The sequence below is a fragment of the Oxyura jamaicensis genome, chromosome Z (genome assembly GCF_011077185.1).
Source record: "Oxyura jamaicensis isolate SHBP4307 breed ruddy duck chromosome Z, BPBGC_Ojam_1.0, whole genome shotgun sequence".
Lineage (NCBI taxonomy): Eukaryota > Metazoa > Chordata > Aves > Anseriformes > Anatidae > Oxyura > Oxyura jamaicensis.
In genome coordinates, this window is record NC_048926.1 from 5,084,724 (window position 1) to 5,104,544 (window position 19,821).

The window sequence follows — 19,821 nt, forward strand, 5'->3', positions numbered from 1 at the left end:
ACCAGTACACCAGGGCAGGAGCTGTGTTCATTGTTTTTTTTTTTTTTGTTTGTTTGTTTGTTTGTTTGTTTGTTTTGTTTGTTTATTTTTTCTGTGTGAAAAGAGTAGTACTGCTATGTAAGGGGCAGTTACAGTTTTTAAACACAGAGATTTTATTTCCACAGGTTTTAGTGTTGGGTAATGTGACAAAGTAGTTTCTGACAGATTTCCCTGAGCATATATCTGATCTTTCCAACTGCTGCCTCTACGGTTCACTGAGAGGAGATCAGAAGGCCTGAGGTTGGCAGGTGGCGATGCGAAGCACACAAACGAAAGGGCTGTCTTTCACAGCTTTTTTTTTTTTTTTTTTTTTTTTTCCCCTCCTTATCTCAGGCTTCCAACAGTTTGGCCTGTACAAATCCCCATCTGCTCTATCTCTGTCTCCAAAAAATGGCACTTCGAAGCAAGCCTGTGTGGTTAATTCTTATAGAAACCTCAAGGCATTGGATTATTGGAATTATAACCCTGCCACCAACCGATGCAGGTCATGAACCAGGGCCCCCCATGTACTGGGAGCTTCATGAAAGGCAATTCACAGAGTGGGGTGTCTGGAGAAGCATGGCTTCGTGGCTCCTTTCCATCGAGTATTTAGTGTCTGTCAGCTAAGTATTTTCAAATGGAAAGTGATGTGATTAGAATGTTTTCAACCTGGTGTAGATGGGAAGTCAAAATTGCACATTAATAACAATAGGGACAATCCAGCATTTCATAAATCAGCCTTTTCTCCACTATATTCTGTATAACTGTAACAAATGGGTAGGTTGCAATGGACCAACAGAGATGTGTAATTTACTGAAAAAAAAAAAAAAAAAAAAAAAAAAAAAAAAAAAAAACAGCTGGATTGCACACATATCCACACACACAGATTTAAATTTAAATAACATTTTTGAAAGGAAGGACTTGGTTCTGACCCCACCAGTTGGAACTGGATCTACCACCTAAGAATATTAGGTGTTATGTTTTGGTTTGCTGATGTTTAACATTTTCATTAATGACCTAGGCATAAAAATGCAGGAGTATACTAACAAAATTTGCTGATAACACAAAGTGGGAGCATTTTCTGTTTCGAAGAGACAGGATTATTGTAGAGGAAAAGCTGTGTGACCCAGAGGAGTGATAGAAGTGGAATTAAATGTAATTGTAAAAAGTTCAAAGCCATGCCGTTAAGGACTAATAGCAAGACTGTTTGCTATAACACATCAGCTGGAAGGCAAAAGGGAAAGTCTGGGATATATCAGCCACTTACAGGGTTATTTCAGCCACTTACAGGGTGATTATAAACCACAAACCTTGTGCAGTTGTGCATAAAATAAATCTCACTTCAGGAGGTATTTGGAGTGATATGTACAACAGAGACATGGAACTATCAAAGGTATTATAGAAGATACAAGTGAAATATCAGCTAAGATTAGCTTTAGTTACTCATAGATGATGATGGCACATTCAAATTGGAACAGGTGCAGACAGTACATATCAGTCTGGTCCTATCTGAGGAAATTAAAGAGAGCTTAATTTCTTTAGCCTAGGTAAATGAGAGTAAATGATAAAAATACTGTGCATATATTGATAAGCAGTGACATAAATAATTGTGAGGAAGAATCATTTAAAAGTTAAGAACAATGATGGGATAACATCAAATAGGTATTAAGTGGCAAGGAACACATTTTGCTTATAAGTTAGATGATGGTTTCTGATCATCCTGCCACAGCAGAATGTCTCCAGAACAGCCTTTCAGTGGGAATGAGGTGGGGCAAAATCTGCATTTCTCTTCTGTTTTTGAAGGGGGTGATGTACTGTCATTGCCAGAAGCACTGAAGAACTGAAATAATGACAAGGATCTCTTAAGAATCTACATCATTCTTCTGAACATCCTCCTCAGGTGTTGAGATATCTATTTCTCTACAGTGTGTGAATAATTAATATCATTAAGTTAAAATTAGAGCAACTGCTCCTAATCATTTTTAACTGGAAATTTGCTGCTTCTGATTTAGACATGAAAAAGAGATTGTTTAGACTAAAGCTTTTTTTTTTTTTTTTTTTTTTTTTTCTTTTTCTTTTTTTTTCTCCATTTATATCATCTGGATTGACAGGTACACTGCTGCATCTCCTTTTGTACTAGTGAGTGTTAAAATAGAGTTCTAAATATAGCTTTTCATGTACTCATGACCACCAGTCCTACTAGGTCAAACAAACAAACAAATCTATAATAAGATACTTTCAAAATGTTTTTTTCTTTCAATAATTTATTATTTTTCATTTATCTTGTACTTTGTTTTTGTCTTCTGATTTTTTAGACATTCAGAAAAACTTAGAACATCTGAAAATGTTGTTCTAGAACTATAAAGATGCAAACTTTTAATGAATGAAAGAGAAGAGAAGGGTAGGAATAGATGCTATGTGAGATATTTCACTTGATTCCTTGAAGTGGGAATCAAAAATAGCTGTACATTCTGGAGCATTAATGTTTCAGCTGTGCCTATGTGCCACTCCAGCTGTAACCTTTCCAGCCCATCCATTTGCTCATACCAGGTACAATCTGCAAGTAGAACGCCACTGCTATACATCTCATGTCCTTCTGTAAACCATGCACTCAGCCTGCTGACCACCAGCTCAGCAAAGTTTTGTTTTGGTTATACCTATCCAAGAAAGTTGGAAGGACAGAAATCCTTACCTGAAATAAGGAAATTATTATAACTGATGAACAGAGTTCATCATTTGTATGTTGTGTGTGTGATGCTGTTGATTTCACAGGGCTACATGACTTACAAATGCACAGAGCAGTAGTAAAAGGAAATAAAATGTGGCAACATCAGACACTTAATGCCTAGGAGACCAAAGAAATTGAAAACTGTAAAATCCTATTGCGGATGAGCTGTAGTGTAATTTTTGTTTTAAGGTATTTACTCATACCATAGGTGCAGCTTTTCTGCAGTACACAGCGTGCTCTGCCATCAGATTATGGAGTGCAAAGTTCAGTACATGTTCCAGAATAAAAGCAATATTGAATAGTGGGTATAGATCAAAACAATTTATCTTTCACAAGAGATGCTGGAGAAATGAAACCATTGCTGTAAATGTCAAATCTACATAGGAAAGCAGAAGCAAGCCATCTTATTCATGGATAAGTCTCAGTGTCCAGAGCTGTATGTATATGCAAAGGTGCAGTCATTCTGGATTAAAAAACAAACACACTTTTAGATCCCTTTAAGACATCCCTGTTCCCTTCCTTCACTATCTACCTCCTTCCCCCTGCTTTTTTATTTATTTTTTTTTATTTTTCTATTTCTTGTACTCTGATACTCCACCTGTTCAGTGATGGATGACTACATGCTGCTGAACTGTTTCTTTAGATCCTGAACTGAGGTGTAATAGGAATGTTTCCACTTGCTTCAGTAATTTTGTTTTATTTGTTCAACATTTTTTTGCTGTATAGTATGAGAATTGGATACTTCTACTTTCTCTTTCATTGTCTGAGGTTCTGAGGCCATATTCTGCCCTCCTTGATAACATGTTTTCTACTTTGCTATTGGAATTTTTATTAATAAAATAAGAGTAAGGAGAGAAAAAAAAAAAAAAAAAAAAAAAAAAAAAAAGGATCTAATCAAGCTATTAAAACATAAATGTTGTCTTAAGGGAAAAATATATATATATATAAAATAAAATAGCAGAACACCACCAGGTAGTAAATTCAAGTTGTAACCCAAATCCATGGGGCAGAGTTATTCTATTTATCTCAGTTCAGCAACTTCATCTACATGTATATTCCTTAGAAGGATATTCAGTGAGGTTGAAGTGCTGAAGTGCAGGGGACACAACTTTTGAGTGCACATTCAGGCTCTTAGATAGTATTGTACAGGCTGTGCTGATGTCTCTATTTTTAAATACTAATACCTGAGCTAGGTAGTTTAAAGCTAAATCAATTATGTCCAAATATTTTAAAAATATTAGTTGTACTGGAAAAAAAAAAGGAAAAAAAAAGAAAAAAGAAAAAAAAAAAAAGGATGATACATTTCTGAAGCAAATCCAAATCCTCCCAAAAGTTACATGCCAGCAACTGAAGAACAATAAGATGCCTGGGAACAGTTAGCATGGATTTACCAAGGACAAATCATGCTTGACGAGCTGATTGTGATCACCTTCCAATGACTGACTCTGTGGATGTGAGATGTGTATTATGTTTACCTTAATTCTAACAAGACTTTAATGCAGTCTCTCAGAGTGTCCTTGGAGTCAAACAGGTAAAGTATGGTTTAGATATAGGTGGACTACAAGGTGAATGGATATTTGGTTGGACTACCAGGCTTAAAGGGTTGGGATGAGCAGTACAAAGTCCATCAGACAGCAAATTTCTAGTAACATTCCTCAGAGGTCGATGCTGAGACAATACTTATTTGTATCTTTGTTAACAATTAAATGCTGGGACAAAAGGTACGCTTACCAAGTCTGTGAATAATACTGAAATGTTGGCAGGTCAGATGTACATGGAAGAGACATGGCCAGGCTGAAGAAATAGTCTAAGAACCTCATGAAATCCAACAAAAGCGAACGTTGTGCTGCACCTGGGATTGACAACATCATGCAGCAGTACTATTTGGGCACTACTGGGGAGAAAGCTTTGCAGGAGCGCACATGGAAGTCCTGGTGAAGAATGAGTTAACCATGACCCAACAATGTGCCCTTTCAGTGAAGAGGGCAAGGCGCATCCTGGGTTATATGAATAAGAGTGTAAACAGTAGCTCCAAGGCACTGGTCCTTCCTCTTTATTCAGCACTTATAGGAATGCATCTGGAGTTCCCCAAAGGAGAAATATCCTGATGTACTCGAGTGAGTTCAGTAGAGGTCTCCCAAGACAGACTTGAGGATGGAGCAGAAAAATTAACAGCAGAGGCTAAGAGATCTGAATTGGTGGATATGCTCAGCCTGATGAACCAAAAGGGAACCATCTTGCTGTCTTAATCCACCTAATAGGTAGACTTAAGACAAAGACAGATTTTTCTCAGAGGTGCACAGTGAAAGGATGAGAATAAATTATGCAAATTTCAGGACAAAAAATATAAATAAATAAATAAATAAATAATCTGACTGCTTATGAGGAGGTTTGTTTCATCATGCAAATGGTTAAATAGTGCAACAAGAGCCAAAGAGATTGTTAGATTTCCTTCCTTGAGGGTGCTAAAGACATGACTCAACAAAATTGCTCAGTGCCCTCAGTAATCTGCTCTGTGTGGACCCACAATGAGCAGGAGCTTGGACCAGATGATTTACAGAGATCTCTTCTAACTTAAATTATGTTATGATTTTCTGGTTTCAGTTTGGCTTTAAGCAGAATGTATTTGCTTCCAGGCTGAATTGGTGTCAGCTGCAGTAATGGTCTTTTCTCTCCAAAGGACCTGAAGGTGTTCATGGAGCTGCAACAAGGAGAGGGTCTGGGTGTTAGGGAAAATCTCTTCACCAAGAGAGTGGTCAGGCACTGGTACAGGCTCCCTTGGGAGGTGGTCATGGCACCGAGCCTGCAGGAGTTCAAGAAGTGTTTGGACAATGCTTTCATATATATGGTGTATTTTTTAAGTAGACCTATGTGGAGCCAGGAGTTGGGCTTGATGATCCTTGCATGTCCCTTCCAACTCAGGATATTCTACGGTTCTAAATGAGATCCATGTTATTTTTCTGCCCAACTTGGCTCAAAGATATCGTAACTATCCTCTTATTAATATTCCTTCCATTGAACATAACAAAACTTTACCACAGGCAGTTGTCTTTTTCTAAACCATTTAATGCCACTTGTTTTATTTCTAAGGGTAAAAAAAATAATGGGGTGATAACATGTCCTGAATTGCTAGTGACAGCAACTGTTAAGGCTTCAAGAACTTGCTGTTTTTCACAAACTGTTGTTTTTAGTATCAGCAATTTTATTCCCCCAAACCTAGGCTTATTTATGTATATAAGGGAAAAAAAAAAAAAAAAAAAAAAAAAAAAAAGTAAATTACAAGCAAGCTCCCTGAGAGAAATCAAATGAAATATTGTATGTATTTGTCACTGCTATATCTGTATGGCTGGAGAAAGACGTCAGATGTCCTCTCTGTGGCCTGAACCATGGCTTTGCTTGGTGAATTACACCAGTTCCAGGTTTACTTACCAGCTACCATGATTAACAGTGATAAAGCACTGTTAACATTCCATTAAAAACTCTTTCCCCCCATAGAATTATTTATGTATTTATCTTAAATTATCTGATATATGTTTCAAGTCCTTCATTTTCAATCTTTTCTGCCTGGGAGAACACAGAAACAGCAGTTCACCTGGCTTATTGTACTCCAGGTTACGACCCACCATTTATCTCTTATAGTTTCTGGAAAAAAGTCTTTAGAAGAGGCAGGAGGAAAGCTTGTCTTGTGGCATCCGCACTACACACATTGTCTCTTCAGCTTTTCGGTGCCTTTTCCAGAGTCTGGCAAGACTGCAGGTTTGAACTAGCTATCTGCCTGAAACACAGGAAATAAATGTCAGAAAACAGCTATCATCCATAGAGAAGCTATTGGTACCTCTTGGTACCAAACAGACTCTTCAGAGCAGTGTTTTGTCAGCAGCCACATCTAGGTTTTGCTGTAAGGCCAGCCTTGTCTGCCAGCTATATTAGAGAGGCTTGGTCTGACCTCAGCCACATTTGTAAACAAATGCATGTGTACATGTTTATGCCTATAGTCGCACGTTCACACATGCCTCTAGGTAAACTGTGCTACAGATTTTTCAATGGCGGACTAAAAAGTCCATTATTTTTAATAAGAATATGAGTTTATCAGCTATAATCACAATTTAGGCTCCCAGGGCATATTAATACAGCTTCTTTTATACATCACAAGAGTATCTGCATAATTGTATGGATACATCATGGACAGAGGAGGTTAAATAGATGCTTCTAGCAAGGAGTTTCAGACATTCTGTTTGTTAAGAGTCTGTTTTCTTATTTTACCCCTGCAGCTAGCAAAATAAAGATATAATCTGTCTTCCTTCCCTCTACCTTTCTTCAATCTTGAATCCTCTGTTTCTCTCTTCTTGTCCCTTCACTATTTCTTTTCCTCTGTGGCAATAAACATGAACTACTTGGGCTAGCATCCCAAATGACCAAATTGTCTTCTCAGCCAAAAATTAAGATACTAGGAGAAAAATAAACAAACAAAAAAAAAGAAATATTGATTGATTGTAGAGCATCATCATTCCTTAGCTTTCTTTCAATAAAGACCCCAAGATGTCTCAAGAATGTATTCAAGGAAGTTGGAGGCTCTATTCAACAAAATTAAGATTCTGCCAGCTGTTAGCTGTTACTCTGCATTAAGGGGCTTGGTATTCTCAGTAAAATTGAAACTCCAGAGGCAGCAAACACAGAAGACTTATCCAGAGATACTGACTGATAAGTGGGGAAGTTGCCAACAGCACAAGATGCACGAACAAGTTACCACGGAAACTATCCAAGTGCGTGTTCTTAGCCTGAAGCAAAAGTGAGGTAATTTGAGTTAGTTTAGCAGGCAGCAAGAAAGCTTGCTATGTCTAATTAGCTAAATGCATTCTTGCAGCTCTTCCTACCCACTGGCCATTTAAGATTTTTAATTTTCCACCCTCAGTACATTCATTTCTCATCGTTGCCCCTTTGCAGTTCTTCAGACTGTTTTATTCTGCATTGTCCATGCTGGAAGATCACATCAGAAGATGGAGGCAAGTAAACACTCCTTATAGAGCTGTCATTCCCATTTTAGGACTCCTATGTCATGGGACTCTCTCTCTTTCAGTACTCCTGTGACCAAGAAAAGACCCTTTGCTCATACATGAGCTCCTTTCAGCACATAAGAAAGGAGCTGAAGAGGATCACTCTAGTGAAGCAATTAATTCTTTTTCAGTCAATTCATATTCTGCAAAAGTGTAATATTTTTGTTGAACTAATATTGACATGCAGAAGATCAATGTCATTAGTTCAGTAAAGATACTGTGCAAGTCTTCTCCTTAATGAGATGGTCTGACAGACCTTCCCAATAAACTTCAAAATTGCTAAACCCTCAAAATTAATTAAATGTTACAGGAAAATTAAACAACAAACCACCACTCCCATTTCCTGATATTACATTCCCCTCTTATTGTATCAAGCATCTTTTATTTGAAAATCAACCCAGGTAATAGGTCAAAAAAGAGAACATTGTTCTTTAGGTTGTCCATAAGACACTTGGATACCCTATACATTTGTGATGCTTGCTTACTTCAGCAAATGGCTTCAGAAACAAATAAATAAAAAAAAAAAAAATATTTTGCTATCCAAATGTCAGTAAATAGATTATAAAGTCTCCCTGACTCCTTTCAGTGGAATACCCACTTCAGTAGCCTGGACAGAATCGTCAAATCACAAGAGATGACAATTGCTTGGAGGTGGAGAGAGATTTTCTTCTCACTGCTGAGAACAGCATGGTGTTCACTGTCTGCCTGCAAGCATTTTCAAAATATAATTTACACAGAATTTACACAGAATTTACACAGAATTTCTAGGTTGGAAGAGACCTCAAGATCATCGAGTCCAACCTCTAACCTAACACTAACAGTCCCCACTAAACCATATCCCTAAGCTCTACATCTAAACGTCTTTTGAAGACTTCCAGGGATGGTGACTCCACCACCTCCCTGGGCAGCCTGTTCCAATGCCTCACAACCCTTTCAGTAAAGAAGCTCTTCCTAACATCTAACCTAAAACTCCCCTGGCGCAACTTTAGCCCATTCCCCCTCGTCCTGTCACCAGGCACGTGGGAGAACAGGCCAACCCCCACCTCTCTACAGCCTCCTTTAAGGTATCTGTAGAGAGCGATAAGGTCGTCCCTGAGCCTCCTCTTCTCCAGGCTGAATAAGCCCAGCTCCTTCAGCCGCTCCTCGTAGGACTTGTTCTCCAGGCCCCTCACCAGCTTCGTCGCCCTTCTTTGGACCCGCTCAAGCACCTCGATGTCCTTCTTGTAGCGAGGGGCCCAAAACTGAACACAGTACTCGAGGTGCGGCCTCACCAGAGCCGAGTACAGGGGGACGATCACCTCCCTAGCCCTGCTGGTCACACTATTTCTGATGCAAGCCAGGATGCCGTTGGCCTTCTTGGCCACCTGAGCACACTGCTGGCTCATATTCAGCTGACTGTCCACTATCACTCCCAGGTCCTTCTCCGCCTGGCAGCTCTCCAACCACTCATCTCCCAGCCTGTAGCTCTGCTTGGGGTTATTACGCCCCAGGTGCAGGACCCGGCACTTGGCCTTGTTAAACTTCATGCAGTTGACCTCAGCCCATCGGTGCAGCCCATCCAGATCCTCCTGCAGAGCCTTCCTACCCTCGAGCAGATCGACACACGCACCTAACTTGGTGTCATCTGCAAACTTACTGAGGGTGCACTCAATGCCCTCGTCCAGATCATTGATGAAGATGTTAAAGAGGACCGGCCCCAGCACCAAGAGGTTTTCATAGGTTACTAGGTTTTATAGAGATTTACTCAGTACTCAGTCTGCTTAGTACCCGAGTCCTAATGAAGAATTGAATTCAAATGACTAGTGAAATTTGAATTTCTAACACATAAATGACAATGGTCTACACCATCATACAGACACATACATATGTGGGCTGTCTGTACTGAGCTCATAGTTAACCTGTGCTCTCAAAACAATAGAAATCACTTTCAGTTTTGAAATAAGAATTCAGTACTACTTTTTTACTAATTTATTTTTTTCCTTAAAAAAAAAAAAAAAAAAAAAAAGGTCTAAAAAGTATGATTAAGCAACATTTAACATTTGCAGCTTCTTGTAGCTTTTTTTTGTTTATTATTTTTTGGGGGGAGTAGCCATCTGTTGTTAGCAGATGACAATTGAAAATGTTTTGTAATGTTTTGTTGTTGCTTAAAATATATGAAAACTTACTTTATTGTGAACTTAAAACTGTAATTAATTCCTTGATTTTTTTCCCTAAAAATAAAATAAAATAAAATAAAATAAAAAAGTCCCTTCTTATGAATGTCCTGATCTAAACTGATGTAGAAACATCCTCTTTTTGCAACCATCTTGTGACCATCTGCCTTCAACTGAGCACTGCAATCAGAGTACCTTTAAAGATGATGGACAATTTAGAAAATTGTCAGATCTCTGAAAAATGCTTTGAGCAATTGACCCGTACTTGTTCATCTTGAAGACTGATGCTAAGGATTTAACACTTCCACATTCTCTTCAAATTAGACCCAGAGCTATTGCTGACTGATGCAAGATCATGTGGCTTTGAGTATCCAATTCAGTCAGATCCTGAGGCCATCTTTCTAGAAACATTTCCTGGTATAAAGATGCCTTAACTCACTCATCAGTCTCACTTTTGACAAGATAAAGGCAAAAGATTGCAGTCTGTTGTTGAGAAGAACAACTTCAGAGTCTAACCTGCAGACAGCACCCTACTTCTGTAGTGATTTTTACATGAAATGAGAGGATGGTTTAATTATTTGGCATTAAATCTGAAATAGTGAGATAAAATTATCGGAAGGTATGAACCACAGACCTAGGAGCCTCATGTGTTTTGCTTACTTCATGACTAGGCAACTTCGTGAAGAATATTTCTCTTCACTCAAGGCAACATTTGACCAAAACAGGGTGGCAAATTACTTGGAGGCTTAACTCCCACTTTAAATCCAATGAATCCAATGAAAATAATAATAATAATAATAACTAATCTCTTCAAAAGAGGAGAAAGAATGAACAGAAATCAGTGCTGGGTAATAATCTTCTTCACAAAGCATGTGATAAATAACTTAATAAATTGTGCAAGATTGAATTATAATTTGATCTGGTAATTTTTTCATATTTAAAAGTCTAAGAGTGATGCATTTAATGAAATAGCTAATAATAGCATAAGAGATTTTGTGTAATGTCATAGCAGTGATCTTAGCAGGTTAGAGAAAATGTCTGTCTAATCTAAGAGTGGTAAACAGCCCTCAAAAATTTGTGTTTCATTTGGGTCAAATAAGTGTATGATTTTTCAGAACGATGAACTGAGGGTTGTGTTTAGTAATTAACTAGGTGGAAAGTTGGTAATTTGGATGAGTGTGTCCTGTTTTGTCTAGATTTTTTTCTTTTTCTTTGAGACTATTACAGTTTTCTGTAAAAACATGCAAACTTAGTTTTACAATACCACATTCTCCATCTTCCATCCCCTAAAAATAAGCCCCAAAGCTTACCACAGAAGCCACAGATATTCTATTATCTTCTGTACTGCCAAAGCCATATTTTCCTTCCTCTCCAAATGCAAAGACCAGGCTAAAAGGGGAAGGGAAGGAATATGTGAACATCTATAATGGAAGTTTATTTTCAGAAATAGGAACAGATGAGGTCATAAGATGTCTTAGTACTGTGACACAAGATACTTCCATGCCATCCAGTCCATCAGGGCGTAAATTCAGACAGAAAGACCACATCTTTTCCTTGGCCACAGTCTGCTAATGAGGTCTACCCTCTTGGCCATTTGATCAGCAGTAATTCTGAAAACAGTAAAAAATATCAGAGTGGTGAGGTAGAAGGAAAAAAAGTGGAAAACCTATGAGACACATGAGACCAAACTGAACACATTTCAATACCCTCACAATAAAGATGAATTGTATAGTAGTTTTATCTCATCTAGCCTTGTAATCTAGAAAGCCAGCAAAGTTGAGCCTGCAGAATTGCCTGCCATGAAGTCAGAGTGAGGTTTGTTCAACTAATTACTTCTGAAGATTTCCAAATGGATTTAAGAGTAATGGTGTTGACATCAAATTCTCCTCTCAGGTTTCTACACTGTGTTGTTATTTACTGCTCAGCTTGCTGAAAAGAGGTGTCTGTTCCCTGGGGACTGAGGAAAAAACTTAGGTGCACATATCTGCTGAGTGAAAAATGCTGGTTTATGTCAGCTGAAACTAGTTGTGGAGTCTTGGGCAAATCAAATTGGTAACTGCAGTGTGTATATTTGCAAATGTGATCATACTTACAGGTTAAAATATTTAATTTTTATCTTAGCAGTTGGAAAAGTTTCAATGTTACATTTTTAAGCAATAATTCACATTTAAGTTCAGTTTAAAATCCTGAAACAATACAGAATGTTTGGGTTGAGGGAGATGGAAACTGGAATATTTAACACCAGGTATTTTATTGTTTTACCTTTGCATTTACTGTACATTTGTTTAGACCTGACAAATGGTCATACTGAATGTCTGGTCACAAACAGAAAATAACTGGTTACTCACAAAGCTTAGTCTCCAACTTTTTTTTTTTTTTTTTTTTTTTTTCTTTTTTTTTTCATCCTGAATTGATTTTCACTTGATCTTGCTGTTTTATCCTCCTTTCAGGGATGTCATTGTTCAGTGGCAAGACACTGATAAGCAGCTTATAAATGTAAATATCTGAAGAGGAGAAGGGTAAAAGGACTTGAATATATATATTTTTTCTTATATATATATATAAAAAAAAAATATGATGTGAACAAATAATAGTAATGCTTGTCTTAAAAAAAAAAAAAAATAAAAAAATTGATATTTCTGTTCCTTCTGGCACTGCTCAGGTTTTCAAACTAAAGCCACTCTTGTAATATCTACGTATTTGAGCTTTGACCTGAACAATAGCATTTCACACATGGAAAGATCCGTAAACCATCCCGTAGAAAGTCACTGCCACCATATTTGTTGATACAACTCTTGTCAGTAGAAAAAAATAAATGGCAAAGGTATAATAGACCTGCTTTGCAGCTAATGGATTGGACTGCTTGCTTTTTAAAACAGGAAGGAAATGCTTACAGTGAAAGCACTTATTCTTTAGGAAAGGGTGGTGGCCACACAGGAACGCTCACTTCAGCCTGTGTTAGATCCAGTCCTATCTAGCAAAACCCAGAGCTTGTCCCTTTCCAGAATACTGGGTAGGTCTCTGATGTTCGTCTGTGCTGGGTAGCCAGGGACCACCTATTTTTTTCCCTGGTACTTTAGCCACATTGATGAACTGAAACTGGTGAAAATTAAGCAGTCCTGGTTGTTGCTGATCATTAAGAAGAAATCTCACAGCAGTTTTGTGGGAGTGCCTGCGGCACAAGCTCAGTGGTCAGAGCTGGGATCAATAAAATTATCATTCATGTCAGATAGGCAGAACCCATTTTTCACTTTTTGTTGTCTGGAGTAACATTCTCTCACTTTGTAGACCCGTGAGATTATTTTTCTCTTGGCAAATCTGCTTATTGCAGACCTAGAATATTAGCAAACCTTTGATTTCTTCAGACCCTTTTTCCATGAGGACTGCCTTCCTCTCTCCAAATGGATACCCAGCTACTGATACACAACCTGGCATGTGGTTGTTTGGTGTTTGGAACAGGGTGTGCTGGGAAATAGAAAAATTCACATATGGCTGAGACACCCAGAGATGGCATTGATCTTTCCTAGACATCATTCAGAGCACTCCTGACTTCTTACCTCCCTCTTAACTTGCTATGGTACAAACAGGTTTGCTTCCCTACCTGTGTTTCTAACCTGTTATCTTTTGTTTATCTCTCACATAAGTTATTGCCTGTCAAAAATACTGTCCATGCAGAGCCTGATCAAAAACCACTGGGGTTCTTTCTGTTAGCCTCAGTGGGACTTAGATGAGCACCATATTCACCATCATGTGTCCTCTTCTGTCTTTGATTAGTGATCAAGACTACATGTCTCCAGGAAAAAGCACTCTCAGAACAAAGTTTTTGGTCTATAATTACCACTCTGTTTTCATTGCAAAGTTAATGAGGGCTGCCAGGGTGGAAGCCTAATGAAAATGTAGGAGAATCCTTGCAGCCTGTGGTATTCCACCTGCAGAGCTCTCCATGGCAACCAGGAGCTGCCAGTCACAGGGGGAATCTGCAAAAGCCATCTCAAGCAGAAGATGCTGTTGCAGGGATGAGATGCTCAAGTGGAAACATATTGCTTACCTGCATGAAGACCACCACTGATTCTCCCAAGCTGGTACTCTTGATTCTGCTAATAATACAATCTTGGTCAAAGAAATTACTTTGAGATGATTCTTTGCTGCCTTGACCAAAGGAGAGGAAGAGCTAAACACAAAACAGGCTGATTCAGAGGGAGATTTTCCAGCTAATGACAGTCCAAGGGCAGAGTTAGACTATTGATCTGTTTAGTTTTTGCTCTTTCCTCCTCAGATCCAGATATTTTTATGTTCTGTGTATGGGGGCCTGTGATTGCCAGTGCCTGCCCACCCACCTTCCAGCCCCTGTGGCTTAGTGTTCTTTTGGTTGTGCAGTAGTTGACCTTAGTGGAAAACAGGCTGTCTTAAAGATGGCAGCTCATCCATCATGGCTTTCACAGGCTGTCAGCATTGCATTTAATCTCACTTGTAATTTTCCAGAGGAGGTTTGCAAAAGCCACAAACAGAATTTTAATGCTATAAAATGCTGCTTGTAGCCAGTGAATATTTCTTATCTGGATGAAGTTGTGCTGCATTCCAGCTGTCTTGAGCTATTCAGAGATGAAAAACTGCCCAGTTCAGCCGACAGTCTTCTGTGCTATCCACAGTTCAAATGCTGCTACAACAGCTTTGTCTTCCCTCTCAAATCACATGCACCCAACTGGATGCTTAGAACCATGCACTTTTCAGGGAAAACATGAAAATATTTTTTTTTCCCAGGGCTCACGTGCATCTGTTGGGCCCCACTGCCCACTTCATGGAGTGGCCCTGGGGGTTCTTGCTCTTTAATTACACAGCAATCTTCACACCCTGCTTCTCTAAGTCTTGATCCACACAACACACCAGTTTCACCGTTTTTAAATGAAGTTTGGATTCAGAAAGCTTTTGCCAGCTCTGGAATCTCCATCTTTCATTATCTTCACTACACCAGCCTTCCCTCTTCATTCCCTTCTTCAGTTTACCAGCAAAGGAACAAGCTAAACTGGAATCAATATAACCAGAATTATACTCTGAGAAACAACGTCAGATTCAATCACAGAAGGTTACTCTAAAAATGAGATATAAATCTCTGCTTCCCAGATATATGTTCAATAGAATGACCTCTGTCCCTGACCGTCTGTCCGTGTCACACTGACAGATCATGTCGTCTGGTGATACAGACCTGCACAAGCTGCAATTTGTCAACAAGTCCCTGAGCTGTGCAGATCTGGGCTGGATTTCTATGATATAGTTTCTCTTCTGGCAATAAGATGGGAAAAAGGCAAATCCCTGGAATTAGGTGACCTCATCAAGAGCTTTACCCCTTGTTTTTCATTCCATAGGTGGCTAGCCTCTGGACCAAATTACAAACAGATAGAAGAAGAATGTGTATTTTTCCTCTAGACACCTGTTTGTACTTTTTTTTTTTTTTTTTTTTTTTTTTTTCCAGAAAACAGATTAAATAAATTAGTGTAGCTATATTTTCACTGGTCCTGGAAGCAGTAACGGTAATTATGACAGCATTAGATTTCTGAGAAACCTAGTTTCAACCTTGAAGCTGAAAAACTTTGACTAAATGTCTTGAAATTATTTATGCCAGGTGTCTTCCTTATGCTGAATTACTTCATAAAATTTCATCAAAGTAGTTAATCAGTTCCTGAGGGCAAGATTTAGGACAAATACCATTCTTTGAAATTAACTATTTCCATTTAATATCTTTAATATTGTCTCCATAATTTGGCAGGAAACTATGAGTCCAAAACCAAATTTTGCTGCTTTTTAGAGAAATCTAATGAAATTCAGACAAGTTACAAGCCTCTGGCCACAGAGAGGATGGGTAATTTTTCTGCACATTTTATTTCTCCTGAGTATTCTCCAGTTCTCACAGCTTATAGTAGACTTGTTTCATTACAGACCATAGCATGTCTTCCCTGCAATTTTTCTTCCTTACAGGTGGGAGAAAACATATATTTTCATCCTAGAAAAGACAAACATGGTAAGAAAGAGGAATTAGGTGGGCAAAGACTGGAAAATTATGGAGCAAAATAAAGGGCAATTTCTGATATTTGAGTAGTGTTGTGCTTGTACCATAACTGTATTTACAACCTTAGCATTCTTTAATCACATGGATGTTTGTATTTATAAGCATTTTATTTTCCTTTTTAGTAATGAATGTATAAAATCCTCACTACAGCTCTGTGTAATGGTTTGCTTAGAACTGCATTGTCTCTAAATAAATATAAAGAAATAAAATAAATCCTCCTTCAGCTCAAACAAGGCATACCAAGAGAAAAAGAAAATAAAAAATAAAAATAAAAATAAAAATAAATATGTATATATACATTAAAAAGTCCAAAAAAGACCAGTATAGTCTCCTATCAAGACAGTCAATTTCTCAATGGTGCCCAATAGACATATTGAATCGTACATTTTGCTTACATAGCTGCCCAGAGAAAAACAAGGACCATATTGTTACCCATCTCCTTTTGCTAAAGGTTGGCAATTATAGCACTTGGAAAGCGATAACAATCTTTCATCGTGTCAGTGAGTATTATTCAGGTTGGCATACAACCTCCCTGCTTAGCCTTACAATATTCTTAATTAAATTAAGATTAAATCTGTAACATAGAGGTATGACCCTACTGATATTGCAGTTTATGACTCGATGCAAAGGTGATGGGCAGAAATTCTGTGGTCTGTGTTATATAGGTACATGCCGGGTGCAACTTTCTTCCAGGCTGGAATGAACTGGTGTTTTGTTTCATGCAAAATACTGTTTCTCACTGTTTCTTGCTTTACAGATAAATATACAAAATGAAATAATGTATTGTCATAAGCTGATCATAAAAGGACATTATTCTATATATAGGTATGAGAGAGTTTGTTTATATCTTGAAACATAAGTGTTTATTTCCCTAATAAATATAAATGACACTTTGGGAGCATAAAGGTAGAAAAAAGAAATAAAACTAGATTAGTCCAGTGGTAGACAGTAGCAATTGATATTTTTTCATAACCTAGGATGTAGCCTTTCACAAGGCGGTCTCAAACTACTTAAACTACTTTTTTTTTTTTTTTTTTTCATTTTTATCCAGATGGTTGGAAAGTTACTTGAATAAATGATGTGATCTAAATACAAATAAAAGCAAAGACTAGATTTTCTCACCTAAAACTTGAACATGTTCTTTACTTTTCATCCATATATTTATGTTTGAACACTGAAGAGAAAGGATATTCTATTGGCTGGTAAGCTAGCCTAAAATTTAGCTAGCTAATACGGTTTATTCCTTATTTTGCAGAAGACTTGCTACGTGTTAATATATGAGTCTCCAAAAATGCAAAATATAGGTAGGTGATAGGCATACTTTACTCCTTGTGGTAAGCATTTAAAATTTATCTAGACCACACAATCAGACCACACAATTAGACCAGTATTCAGCATGCCATGCACCCTTCCTAGGAAATTAGGAGGCTGGTGGGCCAAAAGGTAGTTAGTATGGAAATTTTAGGAGTTAGATCCCTGTTTGAAAATTCAGGCAAATGAGAAAGAGCTGTCTTGATTCCTTCTAAATTCATGGAGATTCTTCCTCTTATAGTTCCCCCTCCCCTCCTCCCCACCCCCCAAAAAAAAAAAAAAAAAAAATCCTCAGTGTTGTCTGAGAATAGTAAGTACACGAGACCACTTAAGGAAGATGATCTGAAAAACAAATAGATTTTGGATCTTCATATGGCTCAGGCATGAGCTAAGTGATAGGATTATGGGTCTGTCAAGACCATGAGCACTTAAAAACATGCTCAGAAATTCCTGTGACCAAAAAATCTCAAGGTATGACAACTGATGTACTTTCAGCTTCAAGTCAAATTCCCTTCAGGATTAGATGAGTGCTGAACAGACATTTTCTAGGACCATATTTCTATTGAAGTCTTTTTGACCACCAGTTTTAATATGTAGTATAAAGGAACCAATGCTCCGAAGCCTTAGAGGATTACTTCACTAAGGAGGAGAAATACTTTGAAAAAATGGCACATCAGAATCAGGGAAATAATATATCCAAGCATATGAATATTGTTGTCAGTATGCTCTGTTCAAACACTGATTCAATCCGATCATTTCACACTTGGATCTTATCTATGTAATAATAATAGAATATTTTCCTGTTAAACTAAAGGTTGGTGATTTGCCTCAGGATTGTAAGTCTTGTGGTACCCAAAATTTGGACTAGATATACTTTTATGGCATCCTGTTGGTTCATGCTCTGTGAATGAGGTGATATTTATAGACTTTTTTTTTTTTTTTTTTTTCCTTGTAGGTCTCGACTGAAGAAGGGATGAGCTTAGCCAGAGAATACTCCTGCTCCTTTTTTGAGACTTCTGCTGCCCTTCGCTTCTACATTGATGATGTCTTTCATGGACTAGTGAGGGAAATCCGAAGGAAAGAGTCCTCATTGCCCATGGCAGAGAAGAAGATGAAGAGGAAGGATAGTCTGTGGCGGAAGCTGAAAGGATCGCTGAAGAAAAAAAAGGAAAGTACAACTTGATGGCAGTTCCTCATGAGCCACCCCTCAGGAGCTGACCACAGTAATCTATAACAGTTTGAATAGGCAGCATTGACACAGCATCTTCCAGACCAGGTCCTGGAGTTTCTTCCCTTCAGCCCTCATGCAGAAGTAACTCCTTGAAGGTCTAATTCATGGTTGCCCTGTGGCTCCTCTGTATTATATATCAAGTCACTTAGCACACCCTCTCATCCCCTTTCTCCACATCTGAGTGGAGAAAATACTGTGCTTTTTCCCTGTGGTCCCTGGCTGGTCTTCAAAGTCTAGGAGTTGAACCAGCATCCAGGACAGAACAGCTTCCACCATTTCTAGAGTAAGGGATGCACATATTGCCTCCTCTCTGTCCATGCATGGGTCATTTCTTCATCCCAGGAATGAGTAACATTCATTTCAATGGACATTTTGACTGTTTAAGGACTTTAGGATTTGACCTTCAGCTTTGCATTCATATGTAGGTTTAGGGTTAGACTGTGCTCAGTCTGTGTGTCTGTGTGTGTGAGCTGGAAGCAGGGGAAACACTGGAGGCTCGAAATTTTAACCCTGTAGAGCCCTATCCTGACCGTGTTCTTTCCATTTAGCAGGAAGGTTTGGCAAGCATAGAACAAGTCCCACACCAGCCATCCAGAAGGCTGCAGGGTTATATCTCCATCTCCTCTACTTACTCATCAGAACTGGCTAGCAGAGGTACATTGTACTCCAGACACACAATGAATTGGCCACACTCATGCAGCCCACCAAGGAGTGCACAAAGAGCACTTCCCAGAGCAGTGCAACTCTGCCCCATAGTGTCTGCAGTGTAGCATTCAGCCCTCGACTTACTACAGAATTGCATCAGGACATTCACCATCTTCTATTGTCTGTGACCACCCAAGTGAATCATTTGATTGATCAGCTGGACAGGTCTTTTAAATATTCCTTTTTAAAGCTGGCTTTAAATTTAAAATTATTTTAATTTTATTTTTTTTTTTTTTTTTTTTTTTTTTTTTCCAGACTTCTTTTAATATTGACTTAATTTATAAATTTTACAAGTAAATCATGCATACATTTTGTCAAAAAATAAAGATCATGAATTCCATGAAGCTACGCTTGTAGTCAGTGTCATCTGTGTCCGTTCTATTTAATATATTCTTAGGAAGAAAAAAAAAAATATGTATTCCTTAGTAAATATTCATTTTTTCTCTTTTCTTCTTTGATTATTTTTCAGAGTTTGGACAAATTAAATATATTTTAGATGAACTGGGAGGGGAGAGAGGGAGAAAGAGTTGATTTACTTTGCTCAGTTAAGTGTGAAA

The 19,821-nt window shown here is 38.1% G+C and overlaps 1 protein-coding gene across 1 annotated transcript in view; it reads left to right on the forward strand.

The window, feature by feature from the left end:
* RIT2 (Ras like without CAAX 2) overlaps positions 1–19,600 on the forward strand; it is a 110,554-nt gene extending 90,954 nt beyond the window's left edge. The window contains exon 3 of the mRNA XM_035309789.1: positions 18,284–19,600. Coding sequence (XP_035165680.1) covers positions 18,284–18,511 — 228 coding nt within the window. The 3' untranslated portion in view covers positions 18,512–19,600. The remainder of the gene's footprint in view (positions 1–18,283) is intronic.
* Positions 19,601–19,821: the final 221 nt, after the last annotated feature.